The sequence below is a fragment of the Pleurodeles waltl genome, chromosome 5 (genome assembly GCF_031143425.1).
Source record: "Pleurodeles waltl isolate 20211129_DDA chromosome 5, aPleWal1.hap1.20221129, whole genome shotgun sequence".
In the NCBI taxonomy this organism is placed as follows: Eukaryota; Metazoa; Chordata; class Amphibia; order Caudata; family Salamandridae; genus Pleurodeles; species Pleurodeles waltl.
The window spans coordinates 1586266375-1586283184 of NC_090444.1; the positions used below are offsets into that span (position 1 = coordinate 1586266375).

The window sequence follows — 16810 nt, forward strand, 5'->3', positions numbered from 1 at the left end:
AGTGGGGTGGGGTTAATCAGGATAGAATAGAGTGTGGTTGAGTGCATGGACTTGAGTGTGGTAGAGTGCATGGACTTGAGTGTGGTAGATTGGAGTGGAGTGAGGGTAGGCTGGGTTAGATTATAGTGCACAGGAATGGAGCAGATTGGAGTGGGGTACAATGGAATGAAGCACATTGGGTTAGACTGGAGTGGGGTAGAATGGATTGCAATGGGGTAGACTACGGTGGAGTGGAGTAGACTGTGGTGGAGTGGGGTAGATTGGGGTAAAGTGGGATAGATTAGGGTGGGGTAGACTGGAGAGAGTGTAGTGGGCTGCAGTGGAGTAGACTGGCGTGTAGTGGTGACTACTGAAGTAGGGTATATTGAAGTGAAGTAGACTGGGTTAGACTGAAAGTAGGGTAGATTTAGGTGGGGAGGAGTGAGGTAGATTGGCATGAGGTGGATTGGGACAGAATAGACTGGGGTGGAGTGGATTGGTATAGAGTGGACTGGGGTAAACTGGGGTGGAGTGGAGCGGAGTTGAGTAGGATAGATTAGGGTAGAGTGGAGAAGGGCAGTGCTGAGTGGGGTAGATTGTAGTGAAGATTTGAGTGAGGTAGCCTGAATTAGATTGGTGTGGGGTAGACTGGTATAGAGTGGAGTTGGGCAAATCGGGGTATAGTGGAGTGGAACAGAGTGTGGTAGACTGAGGTAGATTGGGGTAGACTGGAACATAGTGGGGTAGACTATAAGACAGCAGCGGTCACTGTGAAACATGCAAACTTGCCGCATTCTTGATAAGAGTTTACTGCATAAAATGGGCAGATCACATCGATGCAGCTGGTCCTCCCAACAGGGTGCCTTTCAGCAATCCTGTTGTTTTTCAACCAGTGCAAGGCAGTTTCCATGTCGGGATTTGTAACAGAAACAGTGAAAGTCCACAGAGAACGGGTTTATTGCTGCTAACTGAAACACCACTGCCTGAAGCCCATCCACAGTGGTACATTAATGGCTCAACAATTGAGGGCTTCAGCTGAAAAAGCCAAGCAGCGTCGCCTCAACATCATGTGATTCTGAGCAAATCACAAGCTCTAGGGATAAAAATGAATGAACTTGTGCAATGTAACTGGTGCTCATATAAAGCGACCAATACTTTCCAGTCAGGTCGAGTTCATGCTGTATAAAATTTCAAAAAAAGATATGTATATCTCAGTTAAGAGCAGGAGCAGTCGATGGACATTAATTAAGTTAAATCAATCTGTACTTCACCATGCTCCACACAAACACAAGTAAGTCAAGCAGTAAGTGGTGCCTTGCAAGTGCTGCAGAATCAGAAAGCAGCAAAGAAGAGTGATAAGGATGCCAACAAATGGTAAGTAATGGGTGGGCTTTTTTTTAAATACTATAGGCCATTGACAAGCTACAGCATATGCACACTGCCTGCAGACTCGACCCCAAAATTACCCCCTACACCGTGGGAGAAACTTCATGTGGTATGGGGACCATTAGTTTTTACATTTTTCAAAGCAAAAACCCACTCTGCGAGTTAGCTTTTGAAAAATGTAGAAGTTTGGAAAAGTTTTACGGCTAGCCGTCATGTTTGATGGAACCTCTGTCTGTTAACCTTTCCCAACATTGACAGGAACAGCCTTGAAGCCAGTTCCAGCCAATACACAGGAACTGAGACAGAGGTGGCGTACATCTCTCAATTTGACAGGCAGAATAAAGGCCGGGTGGCGGACGTAAAGTCCTCTGCCACTCTGCCTGCCTTTACTCCATCCGCCAAACCTTAAATCAGACCTTAAGACCTCAGCTAAACATTCTAATCAGAAGCACGGGACTTTTTAAAATCTATATCACTGTCCCAACTTCTTTCATTTTGAAGAGGACACTGCCTTACAGGTAGGAGGTGCATTAAAAAGCTTCACATTCGCTCTAATCCACTGAAACCTCTACCCCACCACTTTGAACAGATAAAGATATTCAGTGCCACCAGTCCACTCTGACAAGATAACACTTTAGCTTTGCTCTACAAATAACATCAACGTTATCTGGGATGGTTGGGAAAGACTTTTCATCTCCGCCTTCTTGCCTTGGACTAATACATAGGATGAACTTGAAGGTTCAACACAACATCAAGCAGGAACTAATTACTGTTTCTAGACCTATTGATTATGCCACACACAATGGGAGTTTAGCCACTAGGGTACACAAGAAATATGTCGACATAAGTTACTGCTCAGACTGAACAGCTGCTATCCTGCGGCACTAAGGGAGAATCTACCATTTGGGCAGCCCCAATGATCAGAAGGAACTGATTGGACCTATCAACACATAAACGCACTTGCAGATCCACTGAAATATGCTCTTAATTTTATTATTGTATTGAGATTTAAGATCAATTTTAGTCAGGACTAGAGGCTCTTCGTTTTTATTCAATAGCAGCCATGTAAAAAGAACACAAAACGACTTTTCCCATGAACCATTGGTAAAATCAACAAAGAAACAGGACCACGAGAACTGTCCAATCACATTATCCAAACAGTAAGACAGTTCACCTTTACTGGCAATTACCCCTCTTTCTTCGCTGCTACACAGCCAGCAAGATCGGGTAATCAGTTCTCTCATCGGACCCAACCCTTTTTTCTAGCTTATTATTTACTGCTTACCCTTTGTTGTAGGTTATTATTTACTCTGTGAGCATAAGGTGCTGTTTTCTTTGCAGGTTGGCTCACGGGAGCAGGTTTCGCTCCTTTCATGAGCTTAATTTCATTATTTTAGCGATCAAGCAGCGCGCTGTGTTTCCCGCCGACTGCTACAGGGTGCTAAAAGGCCTCATAGTGATGAGCTCCTGAGCCGCTCAGCGAATGCCCCACACAGTTTCTTTGAACCGATGGGGCCTGGAGTGTTACACCCTAGTTGTGTGGGTCCGTATTGTTTGGTCAGTCAACACAGTTATTGCCTATGCCCTGTGGCGTCTGTATTAGGTGCCAGTATACAGGCAAGGCGCTTTACTGTGGGATACTCACCCAGGCCTTGCCTGGGGATTGAAGGGCAATTTATGTCCCTGGGGACGAAACTCCACTTGGAGCCGCCATACTTCGCCTTGACTGCAATGGTAACCCTGGTGCCCATATCCCTGCAATGCCAGATGAGGCAGCCTTTTTCATGGAGGAAGAAAAAGTCCAATACTTCCCTCAGGACAGTGAATTTTGCAATGAGGTTGACGCATCTATTCAGTAAGTTTAAGTTAAGTTTATAAATCATGATATAGTTACTTAAAACCTTACATGATATGGTTAAAATAAAGAGATCAGAGATAAAACCAACAAAAAGATGTTAGTTAAAAGTGATTACAAATTTCTGGAAATGCAGTGTCCACAAGGTTTTACATAGCCAGTGCTAAGGGCTAAAGATGAAACAAATACAAAAGATGAAACATGACTTTAACAAATACAATTTGTGCCTATCTTTCTAATAAATGTAATATCCTCAGACATGGACGGCATTAAAGATTGTACTACTTCACCGATTGAGCACGATTAGCAATAAAAAGAGGCCCTAAGTGGGAACATTTTGGCGAGTTCAAAATGTAACCTCTGCTAAAGCTGTTGCTACCCTTAGTAGTGAACACAACCAAGAAAACTTAAGTGAGTAAACAAATTAGCAGCACAAATAAAATAAGTAGCAGCCGTAATTGTGCAATCTTATGCAGTTCCCTGAGGCATTTTAGTATTTCTTCCTTAATAATACAAAGTGCCCGTGCGTGGGGAAGTAAAATAAATAAGATCAAGCAGATTAAAATACACTCCCTATATATCTATTCCCACGGCGATCTCCTTTGCCCTGGCTCCCTACGACAGCGTTACAGTGGCTGATGGAAGGATGCCATGGACCCCTATTTTAGGGGGAAGACGGGCGCTCGTTCACAAAAAGCCAACGCCAAACGCATACACTCACAAACTGGTGATTTGGAGAACTGCATCATGCTTAAAAGGGCCTTCTTAGCGCACAATGTTTCCCATTCTATCAAACTGCTGGCAGAAGATCCTCAGGGCAGTCAGGTTCCTGACCCACCTTTTCAACTGGCGGATTGCGATGCAGAGGACTCCCCAGTGGAGCAAGACACAAAGGATGAATCCTCACAGCCTTGGCGTCCCAACTTGTTTCTCCTAACACATCCGCTTTTTCAAAGGACATGCTGGATCCTGAGGATTTAATCCATCCAAAATCCTCAGACTGGGTACCGGCTACTAAGAGGTAAAAGTACATGGCAACCAGGTTGCAGAAGCTATTAGACAAGGAAGTTCGCAATCACCTTCTGGCCGAGTGCCCTTGCCCCTTCTTGGAGGGTAAAGTCACCTTGACCCCAGATTTAGACTCCAAGATCGCAACATTTTTGGGCAAATACGTGAGAGATCTCAAGAAACGTATTGGTCTGTCCTGGCACTCCTGTCAGGATAAGCTTCTTGATGTCACAGGGCCCCTAATGAAGATACTTGACATGGTGGAGGAGGCGAAAGTACTGGGAACCCTCAGTCCTCGAGACGTCCTTTCAGGCTGGGCCTAGTCTACAATTATTCTTCTGGGCAATACAACTATGGCCATTCGCCGGAGAGAAAGAGATCATTCCTGATCAAGATTGATCCAAAGCTTGGTAATTTGGCATCTTCTGAGGTAGGAGTGGTGGCACAAGGAAGTATCTTTGGGGATCCCTTCATTATGGACTTAAGGAAGTTCGTAACTACCTTCAACTTCTTGGACAAGGTGCTATCATCTCTCAAGCGGATTTTCAACCCCAAGGTTTTCATCTGGGCTGGTTGTGGAAGGGGTTGCTCGTCTGGCTGCCTTGCCATCCAGCCCTCCATCTCCAGAACCCTCAAGGTGTCCAAGGCTGCAATGGCATGTTTCAGGGGTTTCTTCCCATCCAGAGGAGGCCCTTGTCTCGGGGGGCTCATGAAATATCCACCATAGACAGCCTACACAAGGACATAACAAGGGTAAGTCCTACCCTTTCTTCCCATGTAAAAGTTCGGGGCAGACTCGCACATTTTCTACACAGTTGGAAAACAACCTCAGATGTGTGGGCTTTTTAGACTATCTGGAAGTTCCATATAGAATTCTATGTCTCTCCGGTTCTGCTGTTTCCCTTAGAGATTCAGAGGCCTCTGAGCATTAGCGTAAAAAGGGCAATGCTCCAGTACAAGTTCATCCCTCCAGTTTCCTCAGCAATCTCTTTCTGGTGGAAAAATGAGTCGGTGTCAGAGACCTGTGATCAACCTCAGGGAGGTTCAACGTATGGTTGTTTTTCCGCAGCTTGAAAATGGAGGGGATCTACCTCTTGAGGGACTTGCTATGAAATCGGGATTAGATGGTCCGTCTGGATCTCAACGACAAATATTTCGCAATTCCCATCTTCCCTCCACACTGCTGATTTCTTCAATTCCAATGCCATGGGCAGACGTTTGAATTCACAACTCTTCCCTTCGGCCTCTCTTCAGCCTCTTGGTGTTCCACCAAGGTTCTCCAGCAAGTGATGGTACACCTGTGAGCCATAGGCGCCTGTCTCATAGTTTACCTCGACAACATCCACTTGATGGATCAGTGTCCAAGACGGTTGACACAGTATCTCCTGTGAGCAGTTTCTTTACTGGAATCCATGGGGCTCATCGTCAACAGGGTCAAGTCTCACCTTCTGCCGACTCAGAAAATAACCTTCCTGGGTTTTGTTATAGCTTTTGTAACAGCGTCTCTCAGCCTTCGATCCCGGAATTTGGAGAAGAACTGGCAGACGCTGGACAAGAAGCTAGCAAAGCCGAAGATGTTGCTACGTCAGATCGTCAGTTGTCTGAATGCTGTAGTCGTCCATCCAGGCAATCTTTCCGGGGGCCCCTTCATTATCACAAACTGCAACGTTTGAAAGCGTTCCACCTTTGGAAGGATCTCCCTTATGTAGAGCTAATCCGCATCTCACAGGAAGTCAAAGAGGAGATGTGGTGGTGGCTCGCAAACATGGACTCATGGAACGGGAGGGCCATATTCAGTTAAAAACTGTAAAAAACTGAACTTCGCATTTGTATAGCGTACTACTTACCCCTTAGGGTCTCAAGGTGTTGTACGCATACCGCTGTGGAACCCCTCCTGGCTTTTCCCTGTGAGGCGCCCACTCCTGGACAGCCCCAGGGTGAAGCCAGGCATCCAAGCACTGTGAGGGCTGTTGTGGACATTAAGCAAGCTATTGCCCAGAGTTACAGAGTGGGACCCATTAATTAGATGAGGCACCGAGGCGAGAATTATCTGGTCCAAGGGAATTGAGCCCAAGTCCCACCAAGGTGGGAATTGAACCCTGGTCCGGGGCCAGATCTCTGCATCAGGGTCTGCCGCTCTAACCATTGTGCCACTCTGCCGCTCTAACCATTGTGCCACACTTCTCCACTTATAAAGTTGATTCCAGCACTATCAACTGGGGCGCTCGTTGTGGGGATATATCCACAGGAGGAAGTTAGTCTTCCCAGGAAAGTCATTTGCATATCAACTGCTTAAATCTTCTGGCGGGTTCATTCACAGTCCGTTGTTGGACCAAGAACAAGATACAATGCCACCTCCTCTTGAAGGTGGAAAGCATATGGGGGGCGAGGTATATCAACCATCTTGGGGGAATGAAATCCAAGCAGGTAATTTTTGGAACTACTGCCTGAAGAGCAATTTCTGAGATGACGGAACATCTCCCAGGATTCTCCAACATGGTGGCAGACTGGAATTCCAGGTACTATCAAGACACCAATCTATAAAAGCTCAACCCCTCAAATTTTCAAGCCCTGGTACTTTAATGGGACCCGTTCACAATGGACCCATATGCGTCCCGCCTGGGCCATCAGGGGGGTCGTTTCTTCAGCTTGATACCGGATACAATGACGGCAGCCACAGATGCTTTTTTCCAGGACTGGACGGGGAGAAAGGGCATGCGTTTCCCCAGTTCTCCATCATCACTCAAGTTTCAGCGCAGGTCAGGAGACATCAGGTGGACTTGGTGTTGGTGACACCTGTTTGGAGATCTTAAGCTTGGTATCCCATTCTGATGGAACTTTCTTGGGATTTGTCAATGCTTCTACCCCTGTTTCAGGATCTCCTAAGTGATCACCTGAAGAATCACCACAAGCTGACTCCCGAAGGGTCTCTACGCTTCATGGCTTGGAGGATTACCGAAGAAGATGGCAAATCACAGGCCTTTCAGAAAAGGCTCAGAGTCTCCTTGCCAAGACTTGGGGTTCCTCTACCGCTCAACGATACACATCAGCCTGGAATAGATGGATAGGCTGGTGCATGCAGCAGGATTTGGAACCTGTGGGCTCCAACGCTGTCCAGGTGTTAAATTTTTTTTCTGAACTGACATCCACCGAAATGGCTTACCAGTCGGTAAACTCCTTTCAATCGGTCAGCTGATCATGACCCCATTGAAGGTCACCTCGTGGGTGAACAGCCTCTGGTATGGAAACTAATGAGGGGAGTGGGTTTTCCCCTTTCTCCACAGCCAAGATATTGCTCTCTTTGGTATGTTAATCAAGTTCTCAACCACTTTCTTTCCTGGCAGAATAATAAATACTTGTTGTGTAAAGATTTTCTGGTAAGTTTGAGATGTTGTTAGGCCTGGTTTCTTGTCACGGAGTCTCTGATATAAGGACTCTAGATATTAGTGGTAGAGTATTTACCCCTAATGGGGTTACTTCTCACGTATCTAGGAGGACTAAGACATACATTCTAGGGTTGTATTGTATCCTTCTTTGGATGACAATCGTAAGCTATTTGTTGTAAGATGTATTAAAGCCTATGATGCTATGACGGATGAGTTTAGACCTCCAGATGAAAGGCAACTCCTTATTTCTATACGAAAGCCATTCAGAGCTGTGTCTTCCCCGACTATCACTTGTTGGTTCCGCTGGGTGATGAAGGAAGAGGATATTGATACCTGTTTTTTTAGAGCTCATTCTGTGAGAGATGCTATGACTTCCAAGGATTTCCAAATGGGAGTTTGCTTCAAGATATTATAAATCCAGCAGATTGGTCTTCGGATTCCACTTTTAAATGGTTTTATTTTAAACCAGTGGTGGATATGGCTTTAGTGGTGGCAAGTGAGCTTTAAACAAGCATAATACTCACCTCCAGTCATGGAATATAACATTTCCTAGCTATCCTGAAGGAATGTTTAAATTCAATAGAACGTGGAGGAGAGGATTATTCCCGCCCATGGGTCGGAGACCAATAATTCCCTCCCGCTGATGATATATACGATTTAAAACTGTTGTTTCTTTGCTACCGTTCATTCCGATTCGTTCAACCAACAAAAGTCTGTTACAGTTTTGGTAACATGTCGAAATGTTTTAGAAAGAACATTTTTAGTTATAAATGTTTATTTTTTAAATGATGAATTGGTCAAGCCAGATGAACCTTCCAGGTTAAGTTGCTACTCGTCAAACAGAAAAAGAGGGGGCATTGTCAGTAAAAATGGACTATGTTACAGGTTGGACACTGTGATTGGAATACTGTAGTGGTCCTTTTTCTTTGTTGATTTTTCCAATGGTACCTGGGAAAAGTAGTTTTGTTTTCTTTTCACATGTCTACTATTGAATAAAAGTGAAGAGAGAATAAGCATAATCCTCACCTCTGTGTACGTAATAGAATTGAAACTTTCATTCACGATAGCGAGGACATTTTATATTATCCCCCATCCGCATACAATTTTTCCAGGTTCCTCTTAAAGCGACTTACACTCAGATGAGCAGACAATAGAGTTCAGAAACACAAGTATAGGCACAAGTAGGAAAGAGGAATTTGGTTCTAGAGCACTCAGACTCTAAATCAGTGGTTCCTAACCTACAGTCCAGGGACTCCTGGGGTCCTCTGACTGCTTAGAAAGTTAAATAGTATTAACAGATATATATAAAGAGGCAAAACTGAAAATTGAAATATTTAAATACTTTGGTAAACGTGAAAGAATTTAAAATTAGAGGCTAAAAACTGTTAGTATCCTCAGATTGATTTGTGGGAGCAGTGCAAGTGCATCAAGCAGAATACAGTATGCACAGTGCATGGCCTCAACAGAATTTAGAAAAGCTGCAACCTTCCCATTAAAATTAAAAATGTGTTTTATATTTGCTTGTGAACTAAATACAATATTCAATCATTTGTGTATTTGTTTCATGAATTATTGTTTCTGTATACTCAAATAATCCACATTTCAAGCATACACTGGTATCTTCTAGTGTGAAAATGCCTCCATAACTGATTGTACTTGAGCCATTTAAATAGTAAAGAAGAAACACATCTTTACTTACATTATTAATATGGGCAGAGCCAAAGTATTTTTAATGTTCCTTATTGAAACATCCAGCTGGGCACTAAGAGTGTTGGTCTGGAGTCTTCTATTCATTTATATTCTTAAGGAACATCTTTGTATTTAACTCCAAAGAGTAGAACACAGCTGCCCACCCATGGAGGACATGGGATTTCTAGAAATAAAAAACAATACTTACTATATCATCTAGATTGCAGTTGGCACCTTTGCTGAGAAGCTCTTGCACCATCTCCAAATTGCCTTGTTCAGCAGCCAACATGAGTGGAGTCTGCCCGTTCTAAAAAGAAAAATGTGTAAATAAAAAAAGTACAGCTGTAATAACACACAAATATGTTCTTCATGGAGAAATGCAATTGTTTTACTATATTAACTATATTTTACTCATCTGTTCTTAAAATCCAGCAATGATGGCTACAAACTTGAGTGATTCGCTATACATACTCAGGCTGTGAAAATGTGATGGTTGCCTCTCACACTTCTTCCACACCTCCTTTTCTGGACATCCAAACCTTCTACAATCTATGCACTACTGCAACAGACACTATCCTGAGGTCCACACACAACCTCAATTCCCCATTTTTAAAAAAATATATATTTTTAACTAAAACAACCGGAGAAACCCAGCCGATGTATTCTCAGGTTCAATTATTCCTTTCTCACACATGTTTTGAAGCATTTTGTATAACTCACTTCAAACTGATAGTGGAACATGTCTCAGTTTGTGTTTGGTGGGTACAGTATCCTTCTTCAGTTAAATATGGTGAGAAAAGCTTTCCAGAGTCCCTTTTCAAAGGGATTCCTGTGTTTGTTAAGGACACCTTCCAATTTGTTTACTCCACTTAACACACTTTGAATCATTATCGTCTCATCTGCCATACATGCTTGTACTTTGGCACTGGGAGTAAGTGTAATGTCTTAACCCCCAACACTTGCAACCCATCAGCCGCCACATGAACCTTATGAAGAATGGTCTTATGTTTGAAACCTACATCAGACACAAAGCAACCCATCATGTTGACTTTTTTCCCCCATATCCACATACTCTAACATCCGTACGTTCTCAATCTTTACCCTGCCAATTCTTATGGCAGAAAAAGTCCGATATAATAGTATATGGAGATACTGAGTCAGCCATTACTTCAAGTTTTCTCCTATCAATGCGGATTTCACATATAGGTGGCACATATGGTTCAATATCCACTTCCTCACTATTTTTTTTGTTTTTGCAAATCACTTGAACAGCTCATTCATACCCATCTCCTTCACTTACACTCTGTTCTCTTACAAACACCAATACATTTTTCAAGGAAATCTCATCATCCATGGTATTTTCCTGCACACAAGATACCCTCTTGGGTGTCATTTGACAAATAACCCCAAAATGACCAACTTTCCCACACTTAAAACATACTTTACCGTTGGCAGGACATACTTTAAAGTAAGCTGAATGTGTGTTTTTGCCCCACAACAGCTGCACTGAACCTTATTGTTAATTGTAACAGTAGGCGTGTGCATTTTCACAAATCTTCATTTAGATTCCATCAGCTGGTTTGTACTTTAAATTGCCAATGCAGTTAACCAACACAGACACACTGTTGACATTTATAGTTTTAAAAGATTTACTGGACCATTCTACACTTTTAGCAATATTATTTGCTTCCTGCAATGTGGGACTGTACTGCCGTAAAAATTGTTCTTGAACATTCTTACTGGAGCAATGTATGATCAATTGATTCCTAATATAAGTATCCACTTGTGCACCAAACACACAATCGGCATCAAGAATTCTCATTATTGAGATGTACAAATCAACTGACTCCTCCAATAGTTGATGGCGAGTGTAAAAATGAAATCTTCTCAAGACAATGTTCTTGAATTAATTTCTTTTTAAGACTGTCTAAGGCTTCAGAAAAAAAAAATCATAATTTCCTGCTGGTGTCACTGCAGGTAAGTGTTCAAAAAACATATGCTTATAATAAGTATAATGATGAAAATGGCCAATTTTGTTATTTTTTTTATTTTATTTAATTTATAAATTAAATTAAATTTCACCTCAATATGTTGCCACCGTTACATCCACTGCACAACTGAACTGTACAGAAAAATTAAATCTTCCCAAGACAATATGATGTTCTTGAATTAATTTATTTTTAAGACTGTCTAAGGCTTCAGAAAAAGAAATCATAATTTCCTGCTGGTGTCACTGCAGTTAAGTGTTAAAAAAGCAAACAACTTATGCTTCTGGCTAATATGAATATATGGTATTCATATTAGCCTGAAGCATAAGTATAACAATGAAAATGGCCCATTTATAAATTAAATACAATTTCATCTCAATATGTTGCCACCGTTACATCCACTGCACACCTGAACTGTACAGAAAAATTAAATCTTCCCAGGACAATATGATGTTCTTGAATTAATTTATTTTTAAGACTGTCTAAGGCTTCAGAAAAAAAAATCATAATTTCCTGCTTGTGTCACTGCAGTTAAGTGTAAAAACAAAACAAAAACTTATGCTTCAGGCTAATATGAATATGTGGTATTAATATTAGCCTGAAGCATAAGTATAACAATGAAAATGGCCCATTTATAAATAAAATACAATTTAATCTCAATATGTTGCCACCGTTACATCCACTGCACACCATAACTGTACAGAACTCAAAAATATGTGAAAAATCATACATTTTTACAGCAGTTAAACTGCGGCCTTACTCATAGTTTGTAGAAAAGACCCAAACAAGTGTGGCCGCCTGTAACATGCGTTTGACGCATTGGCAGTGCATCCATCTCCTTTTCTGTGCGCTTAATTCAATGTGCCAAGCTACGTCACAATGGGATTGTGACGTGACATTCTTCTAATGCCTACATGCTCACTTGATGAAGCTCTCCTGCATAAGCCTGGCTCGGAGCTAAGTTGGGGCTGCCTCAAGCAAGAGCCGATGCTCGCAGCAGGTCGCTGCTGTCTCGTGCTGCCCAATGACTACTCTCTTGTTGGTATCTCGTGTAGACACCAACTCTCTCATTACAATCCCCAATTTTCAGCCAAATAACTTGTCGACATGTACCTCGTGTACATAAACAGGATACAATGATTTCTCTTCAGCACCCCAAAGTCCTTCAATCAGGTAAAATGTCTTTAGTATCTTCTCACTTTGTCAAACACCAGATAGTGTATGAAAACTGATGCTGCCTCAGTGTTTTCCTTTATATCGTTGCAAAAATGCAGTAAGTAACGATGACCACTTTTAGTAAGAAAGTAGTAACTCTTTACTGACGCATCCACATCCATGCACAGGTAACATCAGATACAGCTAACTTAGAATCAAAGCGCTCTGTCTTATGGTATTTCGTGCTTACTTGGAATGCAGAATAAGAATACACAATCTATGACCATTAGAAACAAATGTAAATACCTATCATGTTAGGAGGTCTGCCAACATAAGTACAAGCAAACTTAGTTATAGAATGTTTATATGAACTTACCACAGGGGCATCCCCTGGAGCAGCCAGAATGTCCGGGTATCCTACAGAAAAGCTAAAGTGTACAAGGGCTTGCTTCTTTGTATTCAAGCCCCTACACTGAGTGATGGTAGGAAAAAGTGCAAAATTCGCCCTTTATCTACATACAAAAGGTCTCACATTTGGTCCCAATGATACAGATGGAGCAATTAAAATTAAATTTGGTGCAACAAGGTAAATGCCAGTAGACTGACTTAACATCCAGGGTTGTCCTTGATTCACTGCAGGACACTTAGGCATGGATGATTTTGATGGCTATATGACTATCTCCACGCACTTCAACATCACCCCCTACCTGCCCTTATGGGAAGCAAACAGGTCTCATCTGGTACTCATGATCTGGCAAAACATGCTATGCTTTAACATCCAATCCCTGTGGTCTATTTCCAACACAGAATAGATCAGTGGTGGTGTCTTGAGTGAACCATCACCAATCTGGATTTGCACACTTACAAGAAAACAGTAAGTGTGAGAAAGACAGCCTTTAGCTCTAGCACATTTAAATGGAGAGACAAATCAAATCTTTCTAACAAGGCATTACTGACTTTCTTGCAGTTAGCTAGTCCCACCTTTAATCTCAAAGTTAGAGTGGCTGCAAGCTCTGACGGAGAGAGCTGATAGGGCCTTTCCCCAGAAGGCTGTAAAAAGATTGTAAGGAAATGCCTCCTTGGCATGGTTACCTCCTGACTTTTTGCCTTTGCTGATGCCAAGTTATGATTTGAAAGTGTGCTGAGGCCTGCTAACCAGGCCACAGCAACAGTGTTCTTTCCCTAACCTGTACCTTTGTCTCCACAATTGGCACACCCTTGCATCCAGGTAAGTCCCTTATAACTGGTACCCCTGGTACCAAGGGCCCTGATGCCAGGGAAGGTCTCTAAGGGCTGCAGCATGTCTTATGCCACCCTGGGGACCCCTCACTCAGCACAGACACACTGCTTGCCAGCTTGTGTGTGCTGGTGGGGAGAAAATGACTAAGTCGACATGGCACTCCCCTCAGGGTGCCAACCTCACACTGCCTATGGCATAGATAAGTCACCCCTCTAGCAGGCCTTACAGCCCTAAGGCAGGGTGCACTATACCATAGGTGAGGGCATAGGTGCATGAGCACTATGCCCCTACAGTGCCTAAGCAAAAACCTTAGACATTGTAAGTGCAGGGTAGCCATAAGAGTATATGGTCTGGGAGTCTGTCAAACACAAACTCCACAGCACCATAATGGCTACACTGAAAACTGGGAATTTTGGTATCAAACTTCTCAGCACAATAAATGCACACTGATGCCAGTGTACATTTTATTGTGAAATACACCCCAGAGGACATCTTAGAGATGCCCCCTGAAAACATACCCGACTTCCAGTATGGGCGGACTAGTTTTGCCAGCCTGCCACAAACCAGACATGCTGCTGGCCAGATGGGGAGAGTGCCTTTGCCACTCTGTGGCTAGTAACAAAGCCTGTACTGGGTGGAGGTGCTTCTCACCTCCCCCTGCAGGAACTGTAACACCGGACAGTGAGCCTCAAAGGCTTACCCCCTTTGTTACAGCACCACAGGGCATCCCAGCTAGTGGAGATGCCCGCCCCCTCCGGCCACAGCCACACTTTTGGCGGCAAGGCCGGAGGAGATAATGAGAAAAACAAGGAGGAGTCACTGGCCAGTCAGGACAACCCCTAAGGTGTCCTGAGCTGAGGTGACTCTTACTTTTAGAAATCCTCCATCTTGCAGATGGAGGATTCCCCCAATAGGATTAGGGGTGTGCCCCCCTCCCCTCAGGGAGGAGGCACAAAGAGGGTGTAGCCACTGGCTACTAACCCCCCAGACCTAAACACACCCCTAAAATGAGTATTTAGGGGCCCCCAGAACCAAGCAAGATAGAATCCTGCAACCTGAAGACGAAGAAGGACTGCTGACCTGAAGCTCTGCAGAGAAGACAGAGACACCAACTGCTTTGGCCCCAGCCCTACCGGCCTGTCTCCCCACTTCGAGAAAAACTGCAACAGCGACGCGTCCCCCAGGGTCCAGCAACCTCTGAAGCCTCAGAGGACTACCCTGCATCTAAAAGGACCAAGAACTCCAGAGGACAGCAGCCCTGTTCCAAAGAAACTGCAACTTTGCAACAAAGAAACAACTTTTAAAGGACTGCATGTTTCCCGCCGGAAGCGTGAGACTTTCCACTCTGCACCCGATGCCCCCGGCTCGACCTGCGGAGAAACAACACTACAGGGAGGACTCCCCCGGCGACTGCGACCCTGTGAGTAGCCAGAGTTGACCCCCCCAGCGACGCCTGCAGAGGGAATCCAGAGGCTCCCCCTGACCGTGACTGCCTGCTTCAAAGAACCCAACACCTGGTAAAGACACTGCACCCGCGGCCCCCAGGACCTGAAGGATCCGACCTCCAGTGCAGAAGCGACCCCCAAGTGGCCCTCTCCCTTGCCCAGGTGCTGGCTACCCCGAGGACCCCCCCCCTTGCCTGTCTGCATCGCTGAAGAGACCCCTGGGTCTCCGATTGAAACCTATTGCAAACCCGACGCCTGTTTGCACTCTGCACCCGGCCGCCCCTGTGCCGCTGAGGGTGTACTTTTTATGCTGACTTGTGTCCCCCACCGGTGCCCTACAAAACCCCCCCTGGTCTGCCCTCCGAAGTTGCGGGTACTTACCTGCTGGCAGACTGGAACCGGGGCACCCCCTTCTCCATTGAAGCCTATGCGTTTTGGGCACCACTTTGACCCCTGCACCTGACCGGCCCTGAGCTACTGGTGTGGTAACTTTGGGGTTGCCCTAGTGGGCTACCTTGGACCCAACTTTGAATCCTGTAGGTGTTTCACTTACCTGCAAAACTAACCAATATTTACTTCGCCCCCGAACTTTTGAAAATTGCACTGTGTCTAGTTTTAAAATAACTTATTGCCATTTTTGCCAAAACTGTACATGATATTGTGTTGATTCAAAGTTCTTATGATACCTGAGTGAAATACCTTTCATTTGAAGTATTGTTTGTAAATCTTGAACCTGTGGTTCTTAAAATAAACTAAGAAAATATATTTTTCTATATAAAAACCTATTGGCCTGGAATTGTCTTTTGAGTGTGTGTTCCTCATTTATTGCCTGTGTGTGTACAACAAATGCTTAACACTACCATCTGATAAGCCTACGGCTCGACCACACTACCACAAAATAGAGCATTAGAATTATCTCTTTTTGCCACTATCTTACCTCTAAGGGGAACCCTTGGATTCTGTGCATGCTATTTCTTACTTTGAAATAGTACATACAGAGCCAACTTCCTACAAAGATGTACAAAGTCCTATGTTCATGTAGGTAGCTCTTGCATTAGTATTATAGTACAGAGGGTGAGAAAGACCTGTCTAGAGGGCCCGCCAAGGGCTTCAGATTCCATGCAGAACATTAAAGGCTGGGCAGCAGCAGGCCATCCACGGCATAATAGAAACAGATCCCATCACACTTCTCTCCTCTAAAATGAATACATAACTTGAGGCATGTTAAGTAGGATGCAAAACATCTACCTCCTTTTAATGATCACAAAACTGAGACATGTATCTGTTCATTTAGACTTTAGAAAGAGTAGTAAGAACTCCAAACAGGACCCAAACAACTCCCCTTAAAACCAGCATAGCACACTGTGGACATAATTAGCCCCCAACCAATGTAAGATGAAACATAATGCCGTCTGCACTCATTCCTCTACTGGGGCACTCCATGTAACATGTATCATGGCACTCATCCCTGTTATTGGTCAATCTGTACAAGAAATATCACAGCACCCATCTCAGTCCTATAGCATTCTGTGCACTTCAACTCTCACACAATTAGTGGAACTGTACACTGCACCCACCTCTCAAAACAGCAATCTTTGCACTTCAACTCCCTCTCAACACATGGGACTATATGCTGCACCCATTCCTCTCATAGGGCTATGTGCGAAATGAAACCCCCC

At 43.8% G+C, this 16810-nt stretch overlaps 1 protein-coding gene across 6 annotated transcripts in view; it reads right to left on the reverse strand.

Moving 5' to 3' along the window:
* Positions 1–16810, reverse strand: part of KIDINS220 (kinase D interacting substrate 220) — a 987486-nt gene that overhangs the window by 746660 nt on the left and 224016 nt on the right. For all 6 annotated transcript variants that reach the window (XM_069235892.1, XM_069235890.1, XM_069235888.1 and 3 more), the window contains exon 3: positions 9512–9610. In XM_069235892.1, the coding sequence (XP_069091993.1) occupies positions 9512–9610 (99 nt within the window). The remainder of the gene's footprint in view (positions 1–9511; positions 9611–16810) is intronic.